This window comes from Panthera pardus, unplaced genomic scaffold (genome assembly GCF_024362965.1).
Source record: "Panthera pardus isolate Hobbes unplaced genomic scaffold, ASM2436296v1 HiC_scaffold_6, whole genome shotgun sequence".
Lineage (NCBI taxonomy): Eukaryota > Metazoa > Chordata > Mammalia > Carnivora > Felidae > Panthera > Panthera pardus.
Genome location: NW_026526991.1, coordinates 223,935 through 246,793, shown reverse-complemented (window position 1 = coordinate 246,793; position 22,859 = coordinate 223,935). Strand labels below are relative to the sequence as shown.

The following is a 22,859-nucleotide window of genomic DNA, read 5'->3' as shown; positions in this document are numbered from 1 at the left end:
CAGGACCCTGTGAGAGGAGAAGCTCCACCAGGACGGCAGGGGTGGGGAAGGGAAAGCGTGCTAGGCCCGAGACTGGGGAGAGCGAGGGGCCGAAGAAGCAAACGAGTTTCCCCGGAGCTCAAGCTGCTGCCGCGGAGTAAAAGGACTGCCTGTCTACGTGGCTGAGGGAGGGGAGGAGCGCGCTGAGAGGAGGAGCCCCGTGAGGGAGGGGTGCGCTGAGGGGAGGGGTGCCGGGGGGAGGGGGGCGGTGCTGAGGGGGAGGGGCGCGCGGAGGGGAGGGGTGCCGGGGGGGAGGGGGGCGGTGCTGAGGGGGAGGGGCGCGCGGAGGGGCGGGGCGCCGTGAGGGAGGGAGGTGCCGAGGGGCGGGGCGCCGTGGGGGTGGGCGGTGCTGAGGGGAGGGGCGCCGTGAGGGAGGGCGGTGCCGACGGGAGGGGCGCGCCGAGGGGCGGGGCGCCGTGGGGAAGGGCAGTGCTGAGGGGAACTTTAGTGCTGAGGGGAGGGGCGCGCTGTGAAAGGCGAGGAGTGAGGGGCGGAGTGAGGAGAGGGGAGTGCGAGAAGTACAAGGGTGGGGGGCTTTTCTGCCCACTCAGGTCCAGGAGCACGTTTGACTTTGACCTCACTAGAGGCTCTGCTGGGGCTGATGCCTACACACGAGCCCCTTGGCCCATGAGCCCGGGGGTGGGGCTGGGCAGGAGAGGGTCAAGGCAAAAGAGGAGGCAGGGGTGGGAGGGCATGGACCTCAAACTCAGTGGGCCCATTCTCTTGGGTCCCACCCCTCTGGGCCTCCATACCACACCCTACCCCTGGGGCGATCACCCTGGAGAGAGTTGAAGCTGTTTCTCAGCTTCAGGGCTAAGGGGTTCAATAAATGGGCTCTCGGAGAGGCACGAACCCCCAGAAACTGTGCAAGATTTTGTGTGAAGGGTGTGCATGTGTGTTTCCGATAAAAGTGGCCATAGCTTTCATTCGCAGCAGGGTCCACACTCAGAAAAAGTTAGGAACCCTTGCTACAGAACTTCGGGAGCAGGGGCGCCTGGGTGGCTCCCCGGGTCAAGTGTGCCGCTTCGCCTCAGGTCACGATCTCGAGGTTAATAGGTTGGTGCCTCCTGCTGGGCTCTGCGCTGACAGCTAGGAAGGAGCCTGGAGCCTGCTTCCGATTCTGTGTCTCCTTCTCTCTCTACCCCTCCCCTGCTGGCACTCTGTCTCTCTCTCTCTCAAAAACAAATAAACATTAAAAAAAAAAAAAAAAAAAAAACACTTAGGGGCGCCTGGGTGGCTCAGTCAGTTGGGCGGCTGAGTACAGCTCAGGTCATGATCTCTCAGTCTGTGAGTTCGAGCCCCGCGTGGGGCTCTGTCCTGAGCGCTCAGAGCCTGGAGCCTGCTTCCGATTCTGTGTCACCTTCTCTCTCTACCCCTCCCCTGCTGGCACTCAGTCTCTCTCTCTCTCTCTCTCAAAAATAATAAACAAAAAAATTATAAAAATAAATACATACAATAAACACTTAAAAATTAAAAAAGAATAAAAAAAAGAACTTAGGGAGCAAAGGGGTAGGAGCCCTGCCAAGGGCATCCTAGGTACTCGGGTACCTAGGTACTTCTGAGACCAGCCATCTCCCAGGGCAGCCTGCTTTGCACTGGCAGAGCTGAGAGGGTGGAGGGTTCTGGGACTTTATGAAATTGCCCTGAGATGACTTCAGGTGTTTCTAGAACAGCCTGACAGAGACTCACTGGCTGACTCCTAAAAAGCCCTTGGCCTGGACCAAGCCATCCCCACCTGGAGAGCAGGATGCATCCCTCCAGCCTCCTCCTGGCCTCACCCACCCACTCCTGGCCCTGTAGCCACAAAACCAGGAGAATGGGTCACTGGGACAAGTGAAGGGGCTATGGTCCACTCCCTCCCCAGCCCGATAGGCCAGTCATCAAACACTTGCCAGACCGCTAGGCAGTCAGCCAATCTGCCTCACCCCATTTCCAGCCAGGAAATGTCTGCAACCCCAAGTCTGTCTGAAGAGCCAGCCAGTTAAAGTCAGTGCCAGACATTGGCGTGAGTCAGAAAGCACACAAGTGGGCCCTAAGCTGGCTGAGCTGGGCGGGCGGGGTAGGATGGAGAACTCTGCAGAGGTTACGGGCACAGGCGTTAATTCTATTACCGGCTGCTCTGGGAGTTACTGAGTTGCAGGCAGGGGCAGGGTGGGGGGTTGTGGAGCAGGAAGAGGGGAGGATGTGGGGGCAGGCAGAAAGAAGAAATCCGCGTCCTTTGATGTCACCTTCGGGGTCGGGTCCTTTGCTTTATACCTCACGTTTCATTCACGTTAGAAATACTTATTGTCGGGCGCCTGGGTGGCTCAGGTCATGATCTCACAGTTTGTGGGTTCGAGCCCCACCGCAGGCTCTGTGCTGACTGCTTGTCCAGAGCCTGGAGCCTGCTTCGGATTCTATGTCTCTTTCGCTCTCTGCCTCTCCCCCGCTCACGCTTTGTCTCTCTTTCTCAAAAATAAATACGTGTAAAAAATAAAATAAATACTTATTGAACACTGGCTATGGTCTAGGCAATGTTCTAGGTGGGACTACAGCAGTGAACAAAAGGACAAAAACCCTGGCAAACAGAGGTTAAGTGCTTGGAGAAGAATATTCACACGTTCTCACAACCATCCGTCGAGATAACTAGCCTTGCTACTGCTTTTGATGGCGAGGAAAAAATACGGCTTTGCCAGAGGGATCCAACTGGGCAGCTGGGCTCGAACCTGGGCCCACCCCCAACGCTCCCGCTGTTTCCACCATGCCTGAAATTAGAGCCTTCTCGGAAGCAGAGTTTCCTAAAACTGAGGGCGAGGACATTGGCTGAGCTCCTACTACGTGCCAGCAGGCCCTTTATACAAGTCCTTTGATTTAGTGTTTGCTAGAAAATGTAAGATAGCCAACATATTGCTGCCGCCATTTTCTAGATGCACAAAATTGAGGCTCAGAGAGAGAAAGTAGCTTGCCGGGGCCCAGCCCAGGTCTAACATAATCTCTGCCAAGATTTCCAAAGTGCCAATGTCCACCCGTGTGCCCCGGGACTCAGTCGGGATGAACAGACGATGGTCCCTACTAGGGGACATCTCAGTCTCCATGACCAGTCTCGGGTGTAGGGAGGGTCTGGCCCTTTTCTTGCCAGGCACGTGATACGGCATGCTTGGTGGACAAAGCAGGCATCTGGTCACCTGGGGGTAAGAGAAAGGACAGTATGAGGTGGCAGGGCTCCGGAGGGGTCCTTGGTGACCTTTGGTGGTTGCCTCAATTACTACGAGCCTTCCAGGGTGGTTGCAGAGCTGGGTGGGTGGACGAAGCAGCGTGAGCCAGGCCTGGGGGCTGGAGGACAGGCGTGAGCTGGTTGTGGGACCGGGAGACTGCCTGGAAAGTGCTGGGCCGAGGAAGATGAGAGGCCGGCCAGAGGGGGAGGTGGCTGCAGAGGTCTGCAAGATGTGTTCTGGTGGCAGAAGCCAGGCGAGGCAGGCTGTCACCTCCTGGAGGTCAGGTGCATTCTTACCCAGAGCGGGCACCACGAGCTGCAGGGGAAAAGTCTCTCTGGGAGAAAGCCACTATCCCTATCAGTCTGCTTCCCAGACTGCTTCAGCTATGGAGCCCAAGGCAAGGTTAGGAGGTCAGGAAGCTGGACCGATGCCCGGGCAATCCCAACAAAGTCCCTGGCTCCCCGCCCCCGTCCCAGCTCTGCCTCCCAAAGGGAATCACACACAGCCCCAACCCCCCACCCCCACCCCCCGGACACTGGCTCGCTCTCAAGTGAACACTGAGGCCTCAGCGTTTCAGGGAGGTATGATCAACTCATTTTATACATAAAGAAACAGGCTCAGGGAAGCCAAGGCATCTTTCCCGAAGCCCCAGGCCAGGCACCAGGGTGTCCTCTTGTCCCTGTGATTGGTCCATGCCAGCCTGGTGACTCTCTCCCACTCCGAAAGCCTGGGAGGATAGCACTTGGTGGTCAGCGCGCCCAGAGGGGCACAGGTGGGTAAGTCGTGCCTCCTCAGCTCGATTGTGAGGGGCGTGCTGGAGACGGGGACCTGCCTGGGAAGCCCTGACAATGTCGCATACAGTGGGTAGCAGCCAGTGAGCACCCCAGCGTGGTCTGCCTCGATTGGGACCTGGCTCAGACAGAGCTCAGTCCTGCGGGTCACCGAGGCATAGAGAGGTCAGAGACGTGAAGTGCAGGAGGCAGGATTCAAACCTGACAGTGTGGCTCAAGGTCCGGGCCTTTTTTTTTTTTTTTTTTTTTTTTTTTAACGTTTATTTATTTTTGAGACAGAGAGAGACAGAGCATGAACGGGGGAGGGTCAGAGAGAGAGAGAGGGAGACACAGAATCCGAAACAGGCTGCAGGTTCTGAGCTGTCAGCACAGAGCTCGACGCGGGGCTTGAACTCACGAACCGCGAGATCATGACCTGAGCCGAAGTTGGACACTTAACCGACTGAGCCACCCAGGCGCCCCTCGAAGTCCGGGCCTTGACCCCTGCGCTGTGCCGCCTCTCTGATTGGACCTGGCAAGTCCATGAGATGCTCGGGCCGGCACCCTCCCCAGCATCCCCTACCATACCCCCCAATGGCCCCTAAGTCTCAGGTACTCCAAGCTGGTACCCTTGTCCCCCCCATCCCTCCACGCTACCCCTCCTCCTGCTTCGGTATCACTGCTACACAGAGCCTGAGCCCCTAAAACAACCTGGCGGCAAGCAGATGCCTCCATAAATCAGAGTCTTGTCCTCTCACCCCGGACACAATCCCACCCCTGCACCGCCTGTTTCTCTGGCCTCGTGCCTCCTTGGATCTAGCCAGCGGCTCACAAATGAGCCCTGCGTCAGGGCTGAGGAACTGATGTTCATTAACAGGAAGTCTCGGGGCGGTTAATTGGCATTTATGTCCCCAGGCACACACCTCGAAGTTGATAGATGATGCTGTTCCCGGGTGAGGGGTTCAGTAGCTGTGCCAGAGCCCTCACCTCGCCCACCCTCCCCAGGACCGAGTTTTAGCCCTGGCTACAGTTGTCACACAGGGCGGGGTGAGGCTGGGGGTCACCTTTGCACATTCAAGTTCCTCCCTCTGCTTCAGCCAACCCCTTCCTGCCTCTTCTCCCTAAAGACCGTGGAACCGAAATCAGGCCCAAGGTAGACCCAGCTCTGTTTGGGGCTAGCTCTGTGATCTTGGGCAAGTTACTTAATCTCTCTGAGCCTCAGTTTCTCCATCTCCAAATTCTAAAGCAGATGAGACACAATCCAGGGCCAAGTACAAGGCCTGAGCGTAGCAGGTGCCCTGTGGACACCCCCTACCATACCCCCCGTGGCCCTGAAGTCTCCGCACGTTTCCCCCTCAAGCCTGTGCCCCTGTTATCCCCACTGCCACCCCCAGTAGCCCAAGCCAGAAGTCCGGGATGTCATCTGGGACACCCCCCAACATTTAGTCACCAAGTCCCAATGACTGTACCTCGTAAGTGGTTGTCCTGTCTGTCCATACCTCCTTACCCACTGTCAACATCTTGGATGCGTTCATCGATGCAGATTCTCACGCCAGTCTCCTCACTGGTCTCCCTGCCCCACCCCCCCCTTCTGCCCCCACCCCCCTGAAAGCCTGCCTTGCAGCCAGAAAGTTCCCTAAAGGGTAAATCTGGTAAATTTACCCTTTTGTTTACAACCTTTCGGTGGCTCCCTGTTGCCCTCAGGACAAAGGGCAGCCTCAGTTTCAGACAACATTTACAGAATCCTTTGCAACTGTCCCCACCTCTCCCACCTCCCTTCCTGCTGAGGCTCCCCCGTACCCTGTCCCAGGCCCCTGGCCCCTCACGCTGTGCCTGACTCCGGGTGGCCCGTGCACGTGTGTTCCTCCGTCTTTCCCTTTGCCATCTGCCCTAATTAACTCCCACTTCAGGACTTGGCCTGGGCACCAGCTCCTCTGGGAAGACTTCTCCGCTTGCCCAAGCCGGGTTACGGTCTTCCGGGCTCCCCCCTACCCCCATGCTTCTGCCTTTTTTTTTCTGGCAGAAGAAGTCTGTGCCTAGCAGGCGCTAAGGCATGAGCGCTGCGGGCCCATCCCTAAGAGGTTTGCACAAATAGGAAGGGAAGGAGACTGCAGAGTTCGAACCTCCCTGCAACTAAGCTCCTGCCAGGACCCCCAGGCTGCCTCAGGCTCAGCCTGAGATCCTACAGGGGGCTCGGGTTGGTGGATTCTTCTGGGCCTCGGAGAATAGCCAGGGCTCATTCAGCCTGTCCTCTAGCCCCCGGTGCCTGCCTGTGGCCCTACAGGACTCACAGCTCTCTCCTAACCGAAATCCTACGACTATCTTCCAAGCATTTCATTAGCCCCCTGAAGCAGACCCAGGAGCCTCCGAGGCCAGGCCCGAGCCCGGCAGCAGGCCACCAATCTTCCTGCCAAATCCAGGGCAAAACAATTTCCCAGCCGTAGGCCAGGCCCTTGGCGGCAACCTCCCCGGCCAGGGGCTCGCGGAGCACCCCCCGGATTGTGCTCTTTGCTGCCAGCCTGGCATCTCCAGTCCAGCCTCTGCACAGAAATGCTGGGGGCCATTTGACCACATGCTTGACGGGGCCCGTCCTGAAACCCTTCAATGGCATCACCACCTGTCTGAAGGTTCTTGCCCCCCAGCTGGCCCAGGAGGCTGCGGGATCTCACTGCACCCAGCTTCCTGGCCTCCCAGGCCTCACCCTGCCCTGCTTCGGCTGCACAAGCCCGCGACCCCTCCCAGCCTTGGCATGGGCTGCTGCTCCACCTGGCAGGCCCTTTTCACCTTTCTTTTAGGAAGATGCATATGACATGGGATAATTAAATGCGTATTAACTCCTGTGGGACTCCTACTTGGCTTGCTCAGGAAGGCAGGAGTTTCCTCCTCTGCGCCCGTTCAGAACTGTGGGTGTTCTCCTGTTCTGGCCCCATCACACGGTGCTCTCTCGTTTCTTCTTTTGATATTCGGCTCTCCAGCTAGACTGAGAACTCCTGGAAGGCAGGGACCAGGTCAAAGTCCTGCCCTCTCTGTCTCCCCCTTGTGGCACAGCTTTAGGCAAAGCACTTAAATGTTTTGGGGGGTAAAGGAAAGAAGGAAGGAAAGGGTCATCTCCATCTTCAAGTATCCAAATACCTGCTCTGTGCCTGCTCTGGTCCGGGCTATACTGTCCTCCATTAGTTGGGGCTTCTGGGCTTCCTCTTCTATTGATTGATAGAGAGAGAGAGAGAGAGAGAGAGAGCAAGCGAACCGGGTAAGGATCAGAGAGAGAAGGGGAGAGATAATCCCAAGCGCCGAGTCCGACGTGGGACTCCAACAGCGAGATCATGACCCGAGTGGAAGTCACTTTTTTTTTTAAATTTCTTTTTAATCTTTATTTGAGAGAGAGAGAGAGAGAGAGAGACAGAGCGTGAGCAGGGGAGGAACAGAGAGAAAAGGAGACACACAATCTGAAGCAGGCTCCAAGCTGTCAGCACAGAGCCCGAGGCGGGGCTCGAACCCACGAACTGCGAGATCATGACCTGAGCCGAAGTCAGTCGCCTAACCGACTGAGCCACCCAGGCGCCCCTCTCCCCATTCTCCTCCGTAGGCACTCACCATTGTCACGCAGCGAACTTCAGATAGTCTTAGATGTTCTCCCAGTGCCTGGCCTGCCATGAGAGCCTTCTGTCAGGCCCAGTTAGGATCCCAGCTCTGCCGCGCATTTGCCATTTGACTTTGACCAAGCTCCCTCGTCTCCTGGAGCCTCAGTTTTCCCTTCTGAAGAGGGAGGTAATATCTCTTGTCTGCGAGGCACAGGCGAGCCAGCGGAGCTGTGAGTGAGGGCCTCAGGGAGGTAGAGGCCGTGCTGGGTGCTGCAGAAGCGGGCAGCATCGTGCCCCTGCCGTCCCGGAAACACTCCCACTGCTGTGGCCTGAGTCAGCCGCGGGAACCTTAGCAGACATGTGCGAGAAGGGACGCTGGCCCAGGTGTCAGGCCCCTGCGATTGGGCCCTTGAAGCAGCCACTTCCCCAGCTGGTCTCAGCCTCCCCGTGTGAAGGGTGACCGACACTGACCCCTGGGTCTGCGGCAGGTGGCAGGCAGCGAGGAGGACTCAGCAGCCGCCTACTGTCAGTGAGGGACCTTCCCAGGGTGCCCGGCAGCCGGGAGGTGTGCCAGGGGGCCGAGGAGGCCGTTAAGATCTTAGGCCTCAGCCTGAAGCTAATATATATTATTGGCGTGTGGTGAGGCGGCGGGGGAGGGAGGAAACTGGGTAGTTCTGCAACCGTCAGGACTGATTTATTGGTTAATTAGGAGGTTTCCACAGTCACCGACTACCCTGCTGTGTGCATGGACGGGAGGGTGGGGGCCACAGGGCAGCCGGGACTGCTGGGAGGCCAGCTGGGACCCGAGTGGGGCTCCGTTTCTCACCTGATCTGGGAGCACCAAATGGCTGAAAGAAATAATCCAAGGGGCTTGGGTCAGGCCGTGGACCTGGGACTCGGTAGCTGGGACAAGCCCATCAGGACTCGCCGGCCCGAGTACTGAACAGAACTGTCCCAAAGAAGAGGACTGGGAACTCTCTGAGATTTCCAGACATCGAGTCAAACGTGGGAGCTGCTGGTTTAGGGAAGAGGGCCGATGCAGGATCAGGAGTCAGGAAGAGCCAAGGAAAACCTTGGAAACCTTGGAAACTGAGAGCCGAGGCCCCCAAAGTGGAGAAGGCGGTTCCACTGAGCAGAAAAAGTTAAATAGCGGTGGGTTTGAATCCAACTTCCGCCAAACACTAGCTATGTGAGCTTGGACAAATCACTAAACCTTTTTCTTTCTTTCTTTCTTCTTTTTTTTTTTTTTTTTTTTTTTTTTTGAAGATTTTATTTTTAAGTAATTGCTACACCCAGCATGGGGCTCCACCCCACAATCCCGAGATCAAGAGTCACACACTCCACCGACTCAGACAGGCCCCCCGAATTACTAAACCTCTCTGATCCTTGGTTTCTACATCTGCAGAAAGGGAACTAATTATGTATCTACCTTGCAAAGCTGCTTCGATAATGAGATTGAAGGACGTAGCACCGCGTAAGATGCGCAGTAAATGCTTCACGACTCTTTGCTAAATCAGCTGCTTGGGGTTACATGACCCAGGCCACACAGCCTGGAAGGGAGAAGCGGCTTCGCAAAGCGTGGTTGAGGAAGCAGGGCCTAGAAGGTGCTGAGCGGGTTGGAAGGGCGGGCAGAGGAACGGCCCTCCCGCCAGACCGGCTGTGGACAGAGTCTGGGAGCTGCCTGGCCAGGGGGCTGCGCTTCGCGGGGGTGACCCAATTTCACCGCCCAGGGGCATCCACGGGGGCTGGGGCCCCAGCTCGGCCAGTGCGTCTCAGAGGACCCCCGGCGTTGGCGCGTCCCCTCGTCGCCGTCGTGCCCCGGGGGGAAGCGGAATGACGGAAAGACGGTCATCCGGCAGAGTGGAGGCGGACCGGGTTTATTCCGGTCCCGGGGCCGACGAGGCTCGCCCGGCCTCTCCGACGCGGGCGGGCTCCTCCCCGGGCCCCCCGCCCCGGCCGCCGCCCGCCGGCTGCCTCCCGCGAGGCCGGGCGTCCCCGGGGCAACCGGCAGGGCCCGCGGTGGCGGGGCGGACGCGGCGGTGGGCGCGGCGGGCGCCCGGGGGGCAGCGGGCGTGGCGGCAGCGGCGGCGGCGGCGGCGGCCGCAGGGCCACAGGCGGCGGAGGCGCGCGCGGAAGTGGCGCGAGGCGAGCGCGTAGACGAGCGGGTTGAGGCAGGAGTTGGCGTAGGCGAGGCAGTGCGAGGCCAGGCGGCAGGCGTAGGTGGCCGGGCTGAAGGCGAAGCGGCCGAACCAGAAGCAGAGGATGAGCGCGTGGTGCGGGCCCCAGCAGAGGGCGTAGAGCGCGGCCACCGCCAGCATGGTCCGCCCCGCGCGGCCCGTGGCTCTGCGCCGGGCCTCCGCCGCCGCCGCGCCCGCGGGGCCCACGGCCGCCCACAGGAAGCGCAGCGTGCGCGCGTAGGCCAGGCTCACCACGGCCACGGGCAGCAGGTAGCCGGCGGCGAAGGTGGCCACGTCGAGGGCGCGCCGGCGCGCGTCCTCCCAGGCGGGCACGCAGAGCTCCAGCGCGCCGTAGCGCACGGTGCCGTAGTAGCTGAGATAGGGCGCCGAGAAGAGCGCCGCCAGCAGCCAGACGAGCCCCACGGCGGCGCGGGCGTTGCGCGGCGTGCGCAGGGCCCGCGAGCGCAGCGGGTGCCGCACGGCCAGGTACCTGCGGGCGGGCGCCGGGTCAGCGGGGCAGGCGGGAGGGCGGGCGGCCCCCACCCGCGCCCTCGCCCCCGCGTGGACGCTGCGGCCGCACCTCTGGGCCGGCGGCCTGGCCTTCCGCGTCCGGACAGCCGGAGCGACGGCGCGACCAGCCCGGCAGGGTGGACTGCGGGGGTGAGGGGAACCCACACGCCAGGCGCTTAGAGCGGTGCCTGGCCCCTAGCCGGGTTGGCTTAGAGGCTCGGAGGGAAGGGGCTTGCCCCGGGGGGTCGTCAGCTCGAGAGTGAGCCTGGGTTGCACCCCAAGTGTCGAGCCGCGAAAGCAGGTGGGACCGCACCCTGGCCGGGTGTGCGCCTTCCTAAGAGATCTGCTCAGCCCACCCGAGCCGGGCCCCAGATAGAGCGCACCTGTCCACCGAGACCGCGGCCAGCGTGAAGCTGCTGGCGTACATGGTGAGGTAGATGAGCAGGTGCACCGTCTTACAAACGAGGGCCCCGAAGAGCCAGGCGTCCAGTGTGTAGATGGCGGCCTGGAAAGGCACGCAGCACAGGATGAAGCAGAGGTCGGCCACCGCTAGGTTGAGGATGAACAGGTCCGTAGTGCTGCCCGGCTCCTGCCAGGCACTGGGGCTGGGCTGCAACAGCACGGCCAGCACTAGCCCGTTGCCCACTGTGCCGAGCAGGAAGATGATGGCAAAGACCACAGGCACGGCCACGGCCCCCACACTCCCCGGGCCGTCCAGCGAGACGTTCTGCGCATCAGCCATCTTTCCCTCCGATGGGCACCTGGGGAGAAGAAGCTGGAGTGCTCAGGCAGGAGCCCCCAGCTCTGGTCACGTGACCCCGGGGGCTCGATCGATCCCGGCCCCTAGCTTGGGCCTGGCCAGGTCTGGGGGGGGGGGGGGGGCGGGAAGCTCATGGGGGATGGGGATGGGAGTGGGGAGACAGAGCCAAGAGTGACCACTGAGACCCACGGGGCAAGCCTGGCAGTCACGTAGGTGTCTGAGGTGGGTTTCTCCGTTTGCTCGGGAACACCCCCAGGGCTCAGGGCACAAAGGTGATTACTAGGTGGGCGCCTCCAGGCAGAATGCGATGAGGACACGGCGGATGGGGGAGGGGCCGCTCCAACCCAAGGTGCTTGTATATCTACTACCTTATTTCCCCGTGGGGATTTGAAGCGCAGGGGGGACTCTTGGACGTGGGTCAAAGGCGGCAGAGCATGGGTGGTATCCCTGAGTCATTGCAAAGTCCGCTTTGGTGAGAGCCCCACAGTGGCACAGCTGGGAAAACCGTACAGGTCACTGCCCCCTCTTTGCACAAGAGGCAATTGAGGCTCACTGGGAGAGGGGACACGGGAGGCTGAATAGCACCCCTGGCGTGGCAGATCGGGGCTGTTGCCACCGTGGTGCCCTGGCTCCCAGGCTGGAGTGCCGACAGCCTGTAACAGGTGGTGCCTCTGACCGCGTGCAAGTATTCGTGCGTGCCTTTATGCGAGCTGTGCCCGCTCTCACCCTTGCCCCACCCCGCGGCCCACATCGGCTACTACCTGTGGATCCCCCTGCGTGCCTGGGGCTTCCGGGATGGTGGGACAAATTAAGGGCGTGGGGTGGCGGGGGGGGGGGGGGGTAGGGTGGGGGAGCGGCAGGGAGGAGGGAAGAAAGGGAATACCTGCGCCCCCAGTCCCCAGCATGCAGCAAGCCCCCCGAAGGTCAGAATAGGCAACACCCACCTCAGTTCTGGGCACTGGGCCCTGCTTGATCCCGGGTGGACGGGTCAGGCTGAGGCTGCCTCTTGGCTCAGTGGCTGCCCCTTGGCGCCTCCCTGCAGGTGCGGGTCTGCCTCCCACTTCTCTCTTCTCCTTTAAGGCACCTCCTCTGCTGAGCCAGACTTGAGCACTCCCTCCGGAGTAGCCACTAGCCGCTGCCTGCCGCTGCCTCCTCCCCCTCCTCCTCCCGCTCCTCCTCCTCCGTCCCTGATTTCCCCCAGGTGGCATGCTCTTCTGCCCGGTTCTTTTCTGCCTCCCTGCGCTGCTTCTGCCTCTTTCTGCAGTGAGTAACCCATTGATTCTCTGAGAGTCGCTCTGGAGTTAACCCCGCCGTGTCCAGGGCCCAGCCCATTCATTGCTGGTACTCTCACCTCCTGCCTAAACGACTCCATCTTCCCTCCCTGCTCCAAGTAGAGCTCTAACCCAAGCTCAGAAAGGATTCCTCATCTTGAATGGAGTGCCCTAGGCTAGGAAACCAGAACGGGAGTCTCTCTTCTGGAGACCAGATGGGACTTCTCTCCCAGGCCCTTGGAATCCCGGGGCCCATCAGCATTCCTAAGCTTCAGTCTGGCTGAAGACGAAGGGGTTTTGTGCCCATGCGGAGTTTGGCTTTAGCCTGAGGGCAATGAGGACCCAGTGAAAATTTTAGAGTGGGGACAGGATCTGCGCGGTTTCGTTTATAATTAGTTTATTATGGCCTGGGGTGAAAAGGATGCGTGGAAGGGGGAATGATTTAATGCCTGATCCGTTAGGAGCCTCTTGTCGGGGCAAAAGGCAGAGAGGTTAATTGGTCTTGGTAAATGGCTGGGTAATTCAGTCAGTCACGCGTGGGCTTCTGCTTGGAACTCTTGGAGGAGTAGGCCACATGGCCAAATGCTTCCAGAAGGTTAGAGAGACGAGCTCCTTGGAGGGACGAGGCACACTGGATTTCACGACAGTGAGGTGGTGGGTAAACTGGACACGTGTAGTGGGGGCAGAAGACAATTTGCAATAAGTGAAAGGAGAGGAGAGGCGGCAGGGACTGAATGTCTTTCTGGAAGCTGGGAGGTTGGGGGGAGGGGATGTCAATAGGAAGTCTGTGGAAGCGGACAGAAAACAGAGGGGACCTGATGGAGTCAGGACTTGCATTCAAGGCCCAAGGAGCTGGGGAAGAGACTCTTCAGGCTAGCTCCTCCCACGCCCCTGGGATTTTCACCAGCGCTCAGAGGTTGTTTCTTGAAAGCCTGATGTCACTTACCCCAGAAGCAGAGCATCCCCGAATCTTTGGAAGCAGACATTCACTAACCAGAAGATATTAGGGATCATACCTAGACTGTCCGGAATTCAGAGCTATCAGAATTGAATGAAGGAATTAGAAGTGTAGAATGTGGGGCGCCTGGGTGGCTCAGTTGGTTAAGCATCTGACTGATGATTGCCGCTCAGGTCATGATCTCACAGTTCGTGGGTTCAAGCCAGGGCTCTGCACTGACATTCTGTCTCTCTCTCTCTCTGTGCCCCTCCTCTGCTTGTGCGTGTGCTCTCTCCCAATAAATAAATAAACTTTAAAACTTAAAAAAAAAAAGGGGGGGGGCGCCTGGGTGGCTCAATCGGTTTAGCTTCCTACTTTGGTTCCAGTCGTGATTTCACAGTTTCTTGGTTCGAGCCCCACGTCGGGCTCTGTGCTGACAGTTCCGAGCCTGGAGCCTGCTTTGGATACCTTGTCTCCTTCTTTCTGCCCTTCCTCTGCTCACACTGTCTCTCTCTCTCAGAAATAAAAACATTAGGGGCGCCTGGGTGGCTCAGTCGGTTAAGTGTCTGTCTTCGGCTCAGGTCATGATCTCATGGTCTGTGAGTTCGAGCCCCGCGTTGGGCTCTGTGCTGACAGCTCAGAGCCTGGAGCCTGCTTCAGATTCTGTGTCTCCCTCTCTCTCTGACCCCCACCCCGTTCATGCTCTGTCTCTCTCTGTCTCAAAAATAAACAAACAATAAAAATAAATAAATAACAAAAATATTTTTATAAAAATATAAAAAAATGTTTATAAAAAAATAAAAAATAAATGAATAAAAATAAAAACATTAAATGAAAAAAATTTTTACTGTTTATTTTTGAGAAGGAGACAGAGACAGAGTGTGAACAGGAGAGGGGCAGAGATAGAGGGGGAGAGAAGCAGGCTCTGAGCTGTCAGCACAGAGCCCGACATGGGGCTCGAACTCACGAACCGCGACATCATGACCTGAGCCGAAGTCGGATGCTTCACCGACTGAGCCACCCAGGCGCGCCCCCTAAATTTTTTTAATTAAAAAAAAAAAAAGTGTAGAATGTCATGATCACCGAAAGGCAGCATTGTAGGATCCTAGCCTCAGTGTGCTGAAGTTTTAGAATCCTTGACTGTCAGAGGTCTACAACCACCCTGAACCCGGAAAGCCCTCAAGAGCCCTGACACACTACCCCCCCCCCCCCCCGCCATCCCCTCAGGACCCTCCAGCCTGGAAGGCTCCCCCCCCCCCCGGCCCAGGGCAGGGCTCTGGACGGGCTGCTGCAGAACTAGGGCAAGAGCTCCCAGCAGGTCAAGGCCGAGCCGCTGATTGAGCCAGAGCGAAGGAAGGAAAGCGGGAGGACCGAGGGAACCACAGAGGGCCGGCCACGGGGCAGGCCGGAAGTACGCGAGGTCATGGCCGAGCCCCGCGCACCCCTGGCGCCACCTCTAACCTTGCTTCAGGCGGCCGGAGCCTTGAACCTGGAGCCCAACGCGGAGGACGCGTACAGCGCGCGGTGAGAGTGGTCTCTCAAGCTCCCCGCCCGCAGGAGGCAGAAGTGCGGCTGATCCTTGGCCGGCCTTCCGGCCCTGCGCCGCCTGTCGCTGGCATCGGGCCGCCACCAGTGGGCTTTAACACGTGAGCCCAGAGCTGCTGCTGCTGCTTCCTACCAGCCCTTCTGGACGGCGGCGGACGGGAGCCGGCGCAGCCCCGCGAGCTGTCTGACGCCAGGGCGCGTTACTTGGGCAAAACGGCTTAGGGTGTTGCGGCCGTGCCGCTGCCTCCGCCGGCCGCCGGGGGGCGCAATGGCAGCGGGGGCGCCCGGGAGCCCCTGGAAGAGGCGGCGTGTGCTCTGCGCCACTGGCGGGTGGGCCCGGGCCCCGCGTTCTGGCCTCGCTGGATACGCCACACCTGCTGCCGGGACGCGTAGCCCCGCGGTCGGCTGTGGCCACCCGCTCTCATCCGCCGGCCTATGCAGATCGCGCACGTCAAGCTGCTGGCTTGGCCCGGGGCTGGCGCCAGGGCTCCGCTGTATGCGCCCGCGCCAGGTCCACTACCCTGTGGCAGCGGCTTGCAAATATCCCAGCTGCTGATGTGGCCACAGCAGTCCTCTTCTCTGCACTGCCGTCTCCCAGCCCCTGGAGCTCCTGATTCCCAGCCTCAAGCTCCTCTAGACCACAAGCTAGGAGTCCCAGAATCCCAGTGAATTGGCCGCAGCTCCCCCAGATCGTTCGTTCTGACATCCAGGCTGAGGGCTGGGACGGAGGTGCGAGGGAACAGAGAGGACAGACAACTTCCCTGTTGTTAATGAAGGTCCTTTTTCACCCTCCCTGCCCTACCCCCAGCGAGGTGCGTGCTTCCCGAGGCCACACCACGCCGAGGCTGGCGCTGCCGTGAATCAGCCCCCATCCTCCCCGGCGCCCGACACCGCGCCCATAAAGCTGAGTGGGGAGGCCAATGGAGAGGCAAGGACCAGGGACAGCGACTGCGGGAAGGGGGTTGTCATCACGTCCACTAGGGGAGCAGCGAGCCTTTGTTGGGGACAAGGGTGGACGGGGCCTTGGCAGCAGCAAATCGGCTCTCCCGGGCTGCCCAAACAATTGGGAGGCCAAGCCCTGGATGGTGGAGGGGGCGGGGCGATAGCAGCCGGAGCCTGAGTTCGCTGCGCCCCCTGCTGGCCGATCAGCAGGCCAGTAGTCCTCGGAAGGAGCGCTATGGAAGGACCCCGAGAGTCATCGACTAACATCCGCTCTCGGTACACTGGGACTGACGCATACACAGGTGAAAGGCTGGCCGAAGGCCACAGAGTCAAAGTGGGCTAGAATACATGGTTCCAGACTATCAGGGGCCTTTCCTATAGTGACCCACATTCTCTCCTTTGGGGCTAAATCCTCTGCCCCTCCTTCCACACATGGGGTGGGGTGCCCGGCCCCTTCTGATCTGGGCAGCTGGCAGCCATCCTTTGGACAGAGAGCAGAAAACGAAGTGTCCACCAGGGCTAAACTCTGGAGGCTGCGGAGTAAGTAGGGTGGGTGGGGCGGGAAAGGGCCTGCAGGGCTGGGGCTCAGCCAGCCTTTAGAGCAGCCCAGAATCCAATTGTGTCACATGGTGACCCCTGCCTGCATTATCCCAGCTGCCTGGGTCTCATCTTAACTTGGGGCAGGTGGTCAGCTCTGAGATCTACCCAGGAGCCTGCCCTCAGAAGCCCAGCTTCTGCCTGATTCTTCAGCTGGTCACAGGCCTGGGCCTGCTCAGAGAGAATAAAGCACACCAACGTGTCAGCCCAGTTTCACACTGTTGTTTGACACAAGATCACGAGCGCCGGCCATGCCCCAGCCCAGTCCTAGGACTCTGACAGGGTTCAGAGCGTCTGGCCTGGGCTGACCAAAGGCCCCTTTCGTTAATGCGGAGGGAGGGGGACCTTGGCTGTGCCTGTCACCGCCCAGGTCAGGGTAGTGCCCCATGCAGCCTCCCCACCTCCACGAAGGCCTCCACACAGCGGTCGATGTCCTCCTCGCTGTGCACTGCTGAGATCTGCACCCGGATCCGGGCCTTGTTCTTGGGGACCACCGGATAGCTGAACCCGATGACAAAGATGCCTGGTAAGGCAGAAAGGGTCAGCCTGGGGCTCAGCGGAGCCAGGCAGGCTTTGAGGGACATGACACACGGGTCCTACTTTCTTGACGGTCACAGAGGGCAAGGGAGGTGCTCAAGGTCTCGCATGCGACCGCGTCACGGCCTGGGATTTTCAGCTTGGACACACAGCAGGTTTAAAACGGGCGGTAGGGTGAAGGTATGGGGGAGCGTTCACAGGTTAGGGGTTCCCTTCTCTTTTCTCTTAGGACCCCTGGCTGGTCCTCTTGTCCCAGTTTCCTTACCTCTCTTTAGCATGTCATCTGCCATGCAAGAAGCCAGCCGGGCATCACCCAGCATCACAGGGCAGATGGGGTGATTGGCTCCCAAGACGGTGAAGCCAGCAGCCTTCATCTTTCTGCGGAAGCTGTGGGGCACAGCTGGGTGTCACAGGTAGCCAGGGGGCTGTGGGGCGTTCACACCCACTCCTGCTGGGCATGTGATCCAAGATCTGTGCCCAAGTCTGCAGGATGGACCAAGAGAGACAGATGCAGACCCAGAGAGGCAGATGGAGAGACGGGCAGAGAGACAGGCAGACCAAAACGGCGGGCAAAAAGACAGGACTGACAGGGCGGGGAGACACAGCATCGTTCTCAGAGAAATGCACCAGGAAATGGAAGGAAAAGGCAGAGGCAGAAGAGGGAGGGGGGCGGGCGGGCAGCTTTTGGCTAAAAGGGCTGAATCCCGGTGCAATCTGCTGGGGACACGCTAGGGGCGGAGGCAGAACCCGTAGGCATGGAGCCATGGGCCCGGGGGGCACACAGGGGCAGCTCCCCGACCCCAACCTGCCCCACCCCTGCCAGGGACCGCACCGCTGGGTCTTGGCCGCCATAGACTGGACGATGGCATTGCTCTCCATGAGCAGGTCCAGGGCCTTGGAGGCACAGCCGGCGACAGCAGGGGGCAGGCTGTTGGAGAAGAGGTAGGGCCGAGCGCGCTGCCGGAGCAGGGACACCAGGGGTTCAGGCCCTGTTGTGTAGCCCCCTGAGGACAAGGGCAGGGACGGAGGTGGGAGTCAGAGGCCAGGTGCCAGAGCCTACCCTCCTGAGAGGGCGGTCCATGCTGCTCTCTTCCCCAAGTCTCTCCTCACCACCTTCCCGGAGACCCCTCCAGGGCTCTGCATGTGGATAAGGGGACCTCAGAGGCACAAGCCGACAGGTACCTGAGGCTCCACCCAGTGCCTTCCCCAGCGTGGAGTTGATGATGGTGACCTGGTCCGTCACACCCAGCAGCTCATCCGTGCCCCTGCAAGGGAAGCTACCACTGTCACCACTGGCTGCCTGAGTGCCCGGGGATCACGGGTTAGGGGCTGGCTTCCTGGTTTCCCACCCGCCCTTAGAAGCCTGACCCAAGGCCCCAGGTGATGCATGCTCCCACCGTCCTGTGGCCCCCAGGAAGCCGGTAGCGTGGCATTCATCCACAAAGACCAGGGCACCATATCGAGAGGCAAGGTGGCAGATCTCCTGCAGGGGTGCGATGTCACCATCCATGGAGAAGGCCCCATCCGTGGCCACCAGGCGCAGTCGATGCTTCTGCAGGGAAGAAGACGTGGACAGGTGATGGCTAGTGTCTCACGTTGTGCCAGTCTACCCATTCTCTGCGCTGCTTCAGGCTCTAAGAGCTCACTTTGCCCGGTGTCTGGGACAGAGGTAGGCACATAAGCATACTGCGCTGGGGCTGGAACATCCCGTCCCTCCCCTGTGCCTCTCTGAGCCTTGCCCACCTCTTCAGGGGCAGTCCTGGTCAGCGAGAACAGCTCAGTCTCCTCTCCGAGAGGGAGGGTGGGGTAGGGCAATTTCTATCCCTGAGCTCATCTCACCTATATGCCTAGCAGGCCCTGCCACACATAAGGTGCCAAAAGTCAAGGCAGCATGGTACAATGGAATAAAGCCTTGGGGCCAAGGGATTTGGGTTCGGATCTTAATTCACCGGTGGGGAGGCTGAAGAGCTGGGCAAGAGCCCAGTTCTTGCCTCTGTCATCCCCGGGCCTTGCCCCACCCGGGCCTCATCCCACCTGGGCCTCCTGCAGCTTGGCCTCCAAATCAGCCATGTCCAGGTGGCGGTAGCGGTACTTATGGGCCTTGCAGAGACGGATGCCATCAATAATGGAGGCATGGTTCAGCTCGTCCGACAGGACTGCATCCTGGGGGGTCAGCAGGGCCTGGAAGAAGGCAGTTGGAGGAGAGCTATCACCCAACCACCTAGGGGCTCTCCCTCCCCATGTCTACCTGAGTCAAAATTTCATTGCCATCCAGGGCATTCCTCTGGACAGGGAGGCAAGGAGCCCCCATCTGCCTCTATCTGGGTCCCCGGGGCCCCACGACTGGGCCAGACCAGGGCCCTGCTCCAGTGAGAGCAGGGGAGAACATGTTCGGTGGGTCCCTGGCCCCTGCTGCCCCCAGCCTTCCTGCTGATGTAGGTTATCCCCCCAGTGCCCTGCAAGCTGGCCCCACGAAGGCCCCAGGATTCCTCCTAGAGCACCTACCTGGCCCAACCTTAACCTCCGTAAGAAATGGGCACTGGAGCTGTAGGCATGGCGCTGGCATCCTGCCAGGTTCTGCCTGTCCACTCCCAAGCCTTCCACAGCCTAGCAGTCCTCACCAACTCCCACCTGCGGCCCCCTCACACCTCAAAGAGGCCAGCGTTGGCATCAAAACAGCTAGGGTAGAGGATGGCATCCTCCCGCTGGTGGAAGCGGGCTATCTTTGCTTCTAGGTCCTTGTGGATGCTCTAAAGAAACAGAGCGAAACAGGTGTTAATGCCCGCGGGGTCGCACGCAACAAGTTCTGGGCTCCCTTCACTGCGAGGGTTCCCCCAGAGCCGACAGGACTCTGGCGGATGGTTCTCACTGAGGAATCAGGGACTCCCTAGGTGTCCCTTCCTGGTTGGATCGTTGTAACCGGGGTCTCATGTGGAATTATGGGTGATATTGGCAAGGGAAGAGGTCTTCCCGACCTCAAGCTAAGTGCCTTTTTTGGTTGCTTAATGGCAAAGAAAAGGATTACATAGGTTCACGTGGGCCTCAGCTTTTTATATTTGAAAGCTGTCCAGTCTGGGTGAGGGTTTTGTTGGAAAGTGCCCTGGCTGGGAGTTAGGAGTTCTGCCTCTGATAATTGATTTCACTTCACCCTCCCCTTGCTCAGGAGATGGGTAATAATAATCAATAATCTTGAGCCCAGCCATGTGGGTTAAAATCCCATTTTAACAGGTGTGTGCCCTCGGGGTAAGTCATTTAACTTCTCTGGGCCTTAGCGTCCTCATCTCTGTAACAGAGACAAGAATATCACCCGTCACTTAACGACTGTCAGGAGTATTGATAACGAGTGAACACCTAAGGGCTGTTTCGCATTTACGTATGTTTATTTTATAACATTCACAAAATAAAATAGTCCACATTTAGGGAGCATTGGTACGGGCCGGGCACTGTTCCAGGCATTTTTACACGCAGGTGGGAAAAGGGATGTTCAGAGAGGTCAAGTTCCTTTTGCAACAGAACAGAAGCCCGAGCCCGGCCTCTCTGGTGTAGGGCACCAGGCTACGAGTGGGCCCAGGGCCCTGGGATGAGCTGAGCTGGCTAAACGGGCCCTGCTGACTGTGGGAAGCAGACAGTCGGGGTCAGTGCCCAGCGCTGGGGACAAGGTACCCTCCAACCCCCGCAACAGCCACTGGGTACCTGGGTCCCGCAGATGAAGCGAGTGGAGCTAAGGCCGGCTCCAAACTCCTCCAGGGCCTGCAGACCTGCCTGGATCACCTCGGGATGGCTGCTCAGGCCCAGATAGTTGTTGGCACAGAAGTTAAGGATTCCTGAGGTGGAAGAAGGTATGGACACAGCAGCTCAGGGCAAGAAAGGGCTTAGAAAAGTGTCAGTGCCAGGCCCTGGGGACTCAGGAAACGAACATGGATTCACCCTTGAGGAGGCAACAACCACACAGTACGATCCATTCTGAGGCAGGATGGGAACTAGGGGCCCCTAGGAAGTACCAATAAATAGCCACAGGACAGGGAGGGTCAGGAAAGGACTCTCAGAGTGGTGCCTTGAAGGGTAAGAAGTTGAAACTCTGGTTCTGAATCACATTCCACCCAAGGAGGAATGTAGCCCTACCTCACTGGCTTCTCCTGTCCCTGAAAACTACCAGCAACCCCCTCATCTGGGCCTTGGTTCCCTCGTGGGTAAAAAAGGGCTGGGTCAGGTGCCCTCTGTGGACCTCAGACTCTACACAGTTGACTTTGCTGCCTGGTAAGAATCACATGCCTAAAGTGGGGGGGGGGGGGCGGCGGTGGGGGAGAGGGGAGGTGTTTCTGAGACATCAACTCCTGAATTATAAACCCGGAAGTGAACACAGTTGGCATGAGGGGGACACTGAGGCCCATAGGGGGCGAGATTCATTCAGCTTAGGAGATGAGAACCTGTGCCTCGTAACTTTCCCATGTTTGGACCTGCCCCAAGCTTCCCCTGAGGGGAAGGCACAGATCTGGGGGGACCTCAGTCTACAAATGAGTACAACAGCACCAAGGATCCAGGCCGATTTCCTGAGCAGAAGGCAGGCTTGGGAAATTATTTGTAACCAGCACCCACCTGGGTCCTGGCACAGACAAGATAGATAGCGACTACCGGTTAGACAGAAATGAGGGAGGTGCCTGGGTGGCTCAGTTGGGTGAGCGTCCAAGGCTCTTGATTTCAGCTCAGGTCATGATCTCACAGTTCATGTGAGCCCCGCACTGGCTGGGATTCTCTCTCTCCCTCTCTCTGCCCCTCCCCGACTCGAGCACACTCTCTCAAAATAAACAAATTAAAAAAGAAAAAAGGAAATGAGGAAGTCCCAGTGGACGAATTCATGGTGTGGCTTCTGCAGCAGCCCTCAGGCCCCTCGCTCGCTGTGACTCTGGCCAGGCATTTGGCTTCTCTGACCCATTAGGTGACCTTCCAGCTCCAATGTGCCAGAGGACCTGGACCAAAGCCCAGCTCTGCCTGCAGCTAGCAAGGGCTTTGGGGCAAAGCCATTTCATATCTCTGAGCTTCAGCTTCTTTGTCTGTAAAATGGGATTCGTTATCCCCTGTATCGGGGTTTGCAGGAGCCCACGTGCTGAGCAGTTGGTAGAGGCCAGCACAGGACAGCAGCCCCAGAAACGCAGGGCTTCTGGCCCCACCTTCCTCCACCCTTCCTTGAAGCAGCCAGCTGGGAACCAGCTAAGTGTCTCTCTTTTTTTTCTCACGTTCTCACAGGACTGGGCCTCACTCCAGTCCCACCGTCTGAGTCTAAAAGGTGCTCAAGGGCAAACCACCCTCCTCCGCGTAAACAGGCTTAACTGGGTTAACACCTACCACTGGGAAGCCGTAAAGTCAGCCAGATAGGAAAGGCGCCAGTGGCTACGTGTGCAAATACTCCCACCCGCCCACTGCCTTCAGGCCCTCCATTCCAGCGCTGGCCTCGCAAGGGCCTTCGAACACCCAGCCGGGTCCGAAGACTCGCAGGCCGGTGGGGGGGCGGGGGGGGGTTACCTCCGGAGACACCGTCCACGTGGATGCGCGGCCCCTGACGGGAAGTAATGACCCGCTCGCTCTTCCAGGTGCCAGCCCCGCGGATCGCTTCCAGCTCCTCCTCCAGGACGCCACGCAGCTGGGTCAGCGCCGACTGCGCGCGGCGGCCGCGGGGGGCTGCGGAGAGACCAGCGTGGAGGAGGCGACAGGCCCACATCGTGCCTGCTTCACCCCAGCACCCCAGCCCGTCCAAGAGCGGCGCGCAGCGCTGGCGCCGCCTGGTCACGTGCCCGGGGGCTGGGCCACACCAACCAATCGGAGCAAGAAGGCTGCTAAAGGGGCGGGGAGACGGGCCCAGGGATGGGTGGGGGCGGGGCCTGGCGGGATCCGCAGAGGATGAAAGTGGATTGATGTGTAAGTTGAGACGGGAGCGCTCCTTGTGGGGGAAGGGGAGGCGCCTCCGCGGAGGGTGGCGCGTCAGGGCCCAGCCCACCAGACCC

General features: G+C 59.4%; 2 protein-coding genes across 3 annotated transcripts; both read right to left on the bottom strand.

Annotated features, from left to right (window-relative positions):
* Positions 1-9,461: 9,461 nt before the first annotated feature.
* Positions 9,462-11,014, bottom strand: GALR3 (galanin receptor 3). The gene is made up of 2 exons (XM_019446340.2): positions 10,655-11,014; positions 9,462-10,251 (listed from the first exon to the last, which is right to left on the bottom strand). Exons 1-2 carry the CDS (start codon positions 11,011-11,013, stop codon positions 9,462-9,464), a joined length of 1,149 nt encoding a protein of 382 aa, XP_019301885.2. The 5' UTR covers position 11,014.
* Positions 11,015-16,525: 5,511 nt separating this feature from the next.
* GCAT (glycine C-acetyltransferase) lies at positions 16,526-22,628 on the bottom strand. Of its 2 annotated transcripts, XM_019446847.2 has the most exons (9): positions 22,381-22,627; positions 20,554-20,684; positions 19,509-19,610; positions 18,895-19,041; positions 18,258-18,412; positions 18,043-18,125; positions 17,693-17,864; positions 17,126-17,247; positions 16,526-16,846 (listed from the first exon to the last, which is right to left on the bottom strand). In XM_019446847.2, the coding sequence occupies exons 1-9, from the start codon at positions 22,574-22,576 to the stop codon at positions 16,695-16,697; spliced, it is 1,260 nt and encodes a 419-aa protein (XP_019302392.2). In that variant the 5' UTR covers positions 22,577-22,627; the 3' UTR covers positions 16,526-16,694. The 2 variants fall into 2 exon arrangements, with proteins under 2 accessions (XP_019302392.2, XP_019302394.2); XM_019446849.2 differs by lacking the exon at positions 16,526-16,846 and having other exon boundaries at positions 17,230-17,343; positions 22,381-22,628.
* Between the last annotated feature and the right edge of the window lie 231 nt (positions 22,629-22,859).

What these genes read in the sequence shown, in the direction of transcription:
- GALR3 (XM_019446340.2), bottom strand. Translation starts at nt 11,013, where the DNA reads ATGGCTGATGCGCAGAACGTCTCGCTGGACGGCCCGGGGAGTGTGGGG. An exon ending in GCCGCGGTCTCGGTGGACAG is followed by an intron (nt 10,252 to 10,654) that starts GTGCGCTCTATC and finishes GCCCGCCCGCAG; the next exon opens with GTACCTGGCCGTGCGGCACC.
- GCAT (XM_019446847.2), bottom strand. Translation starts at nt 22,576, where the DNA reads ATGTGGGCCTGTCGCCTCCTCCACGCTGGTCTCTCCGCAGCCCCCCGC. An exon ending in CCAACGCTGGCCTCTTTGAG is followed by an intron (nt 19,042 to 19,508) that starts GTGTGAGGGGGC and finishes GCCTTCTTCCAG; the next exon opens with GCCCTGCTGACCCCCCAGGA. An exon ending in AGATGACATGCTAAAGAGAG is followed by an intron (nt 16,847 to 17,125) that starts GTAAGGAAACTG and finishes CTGCCTTACCAG; the next exon opens with GCATCTTTGTCATCGGGTTC.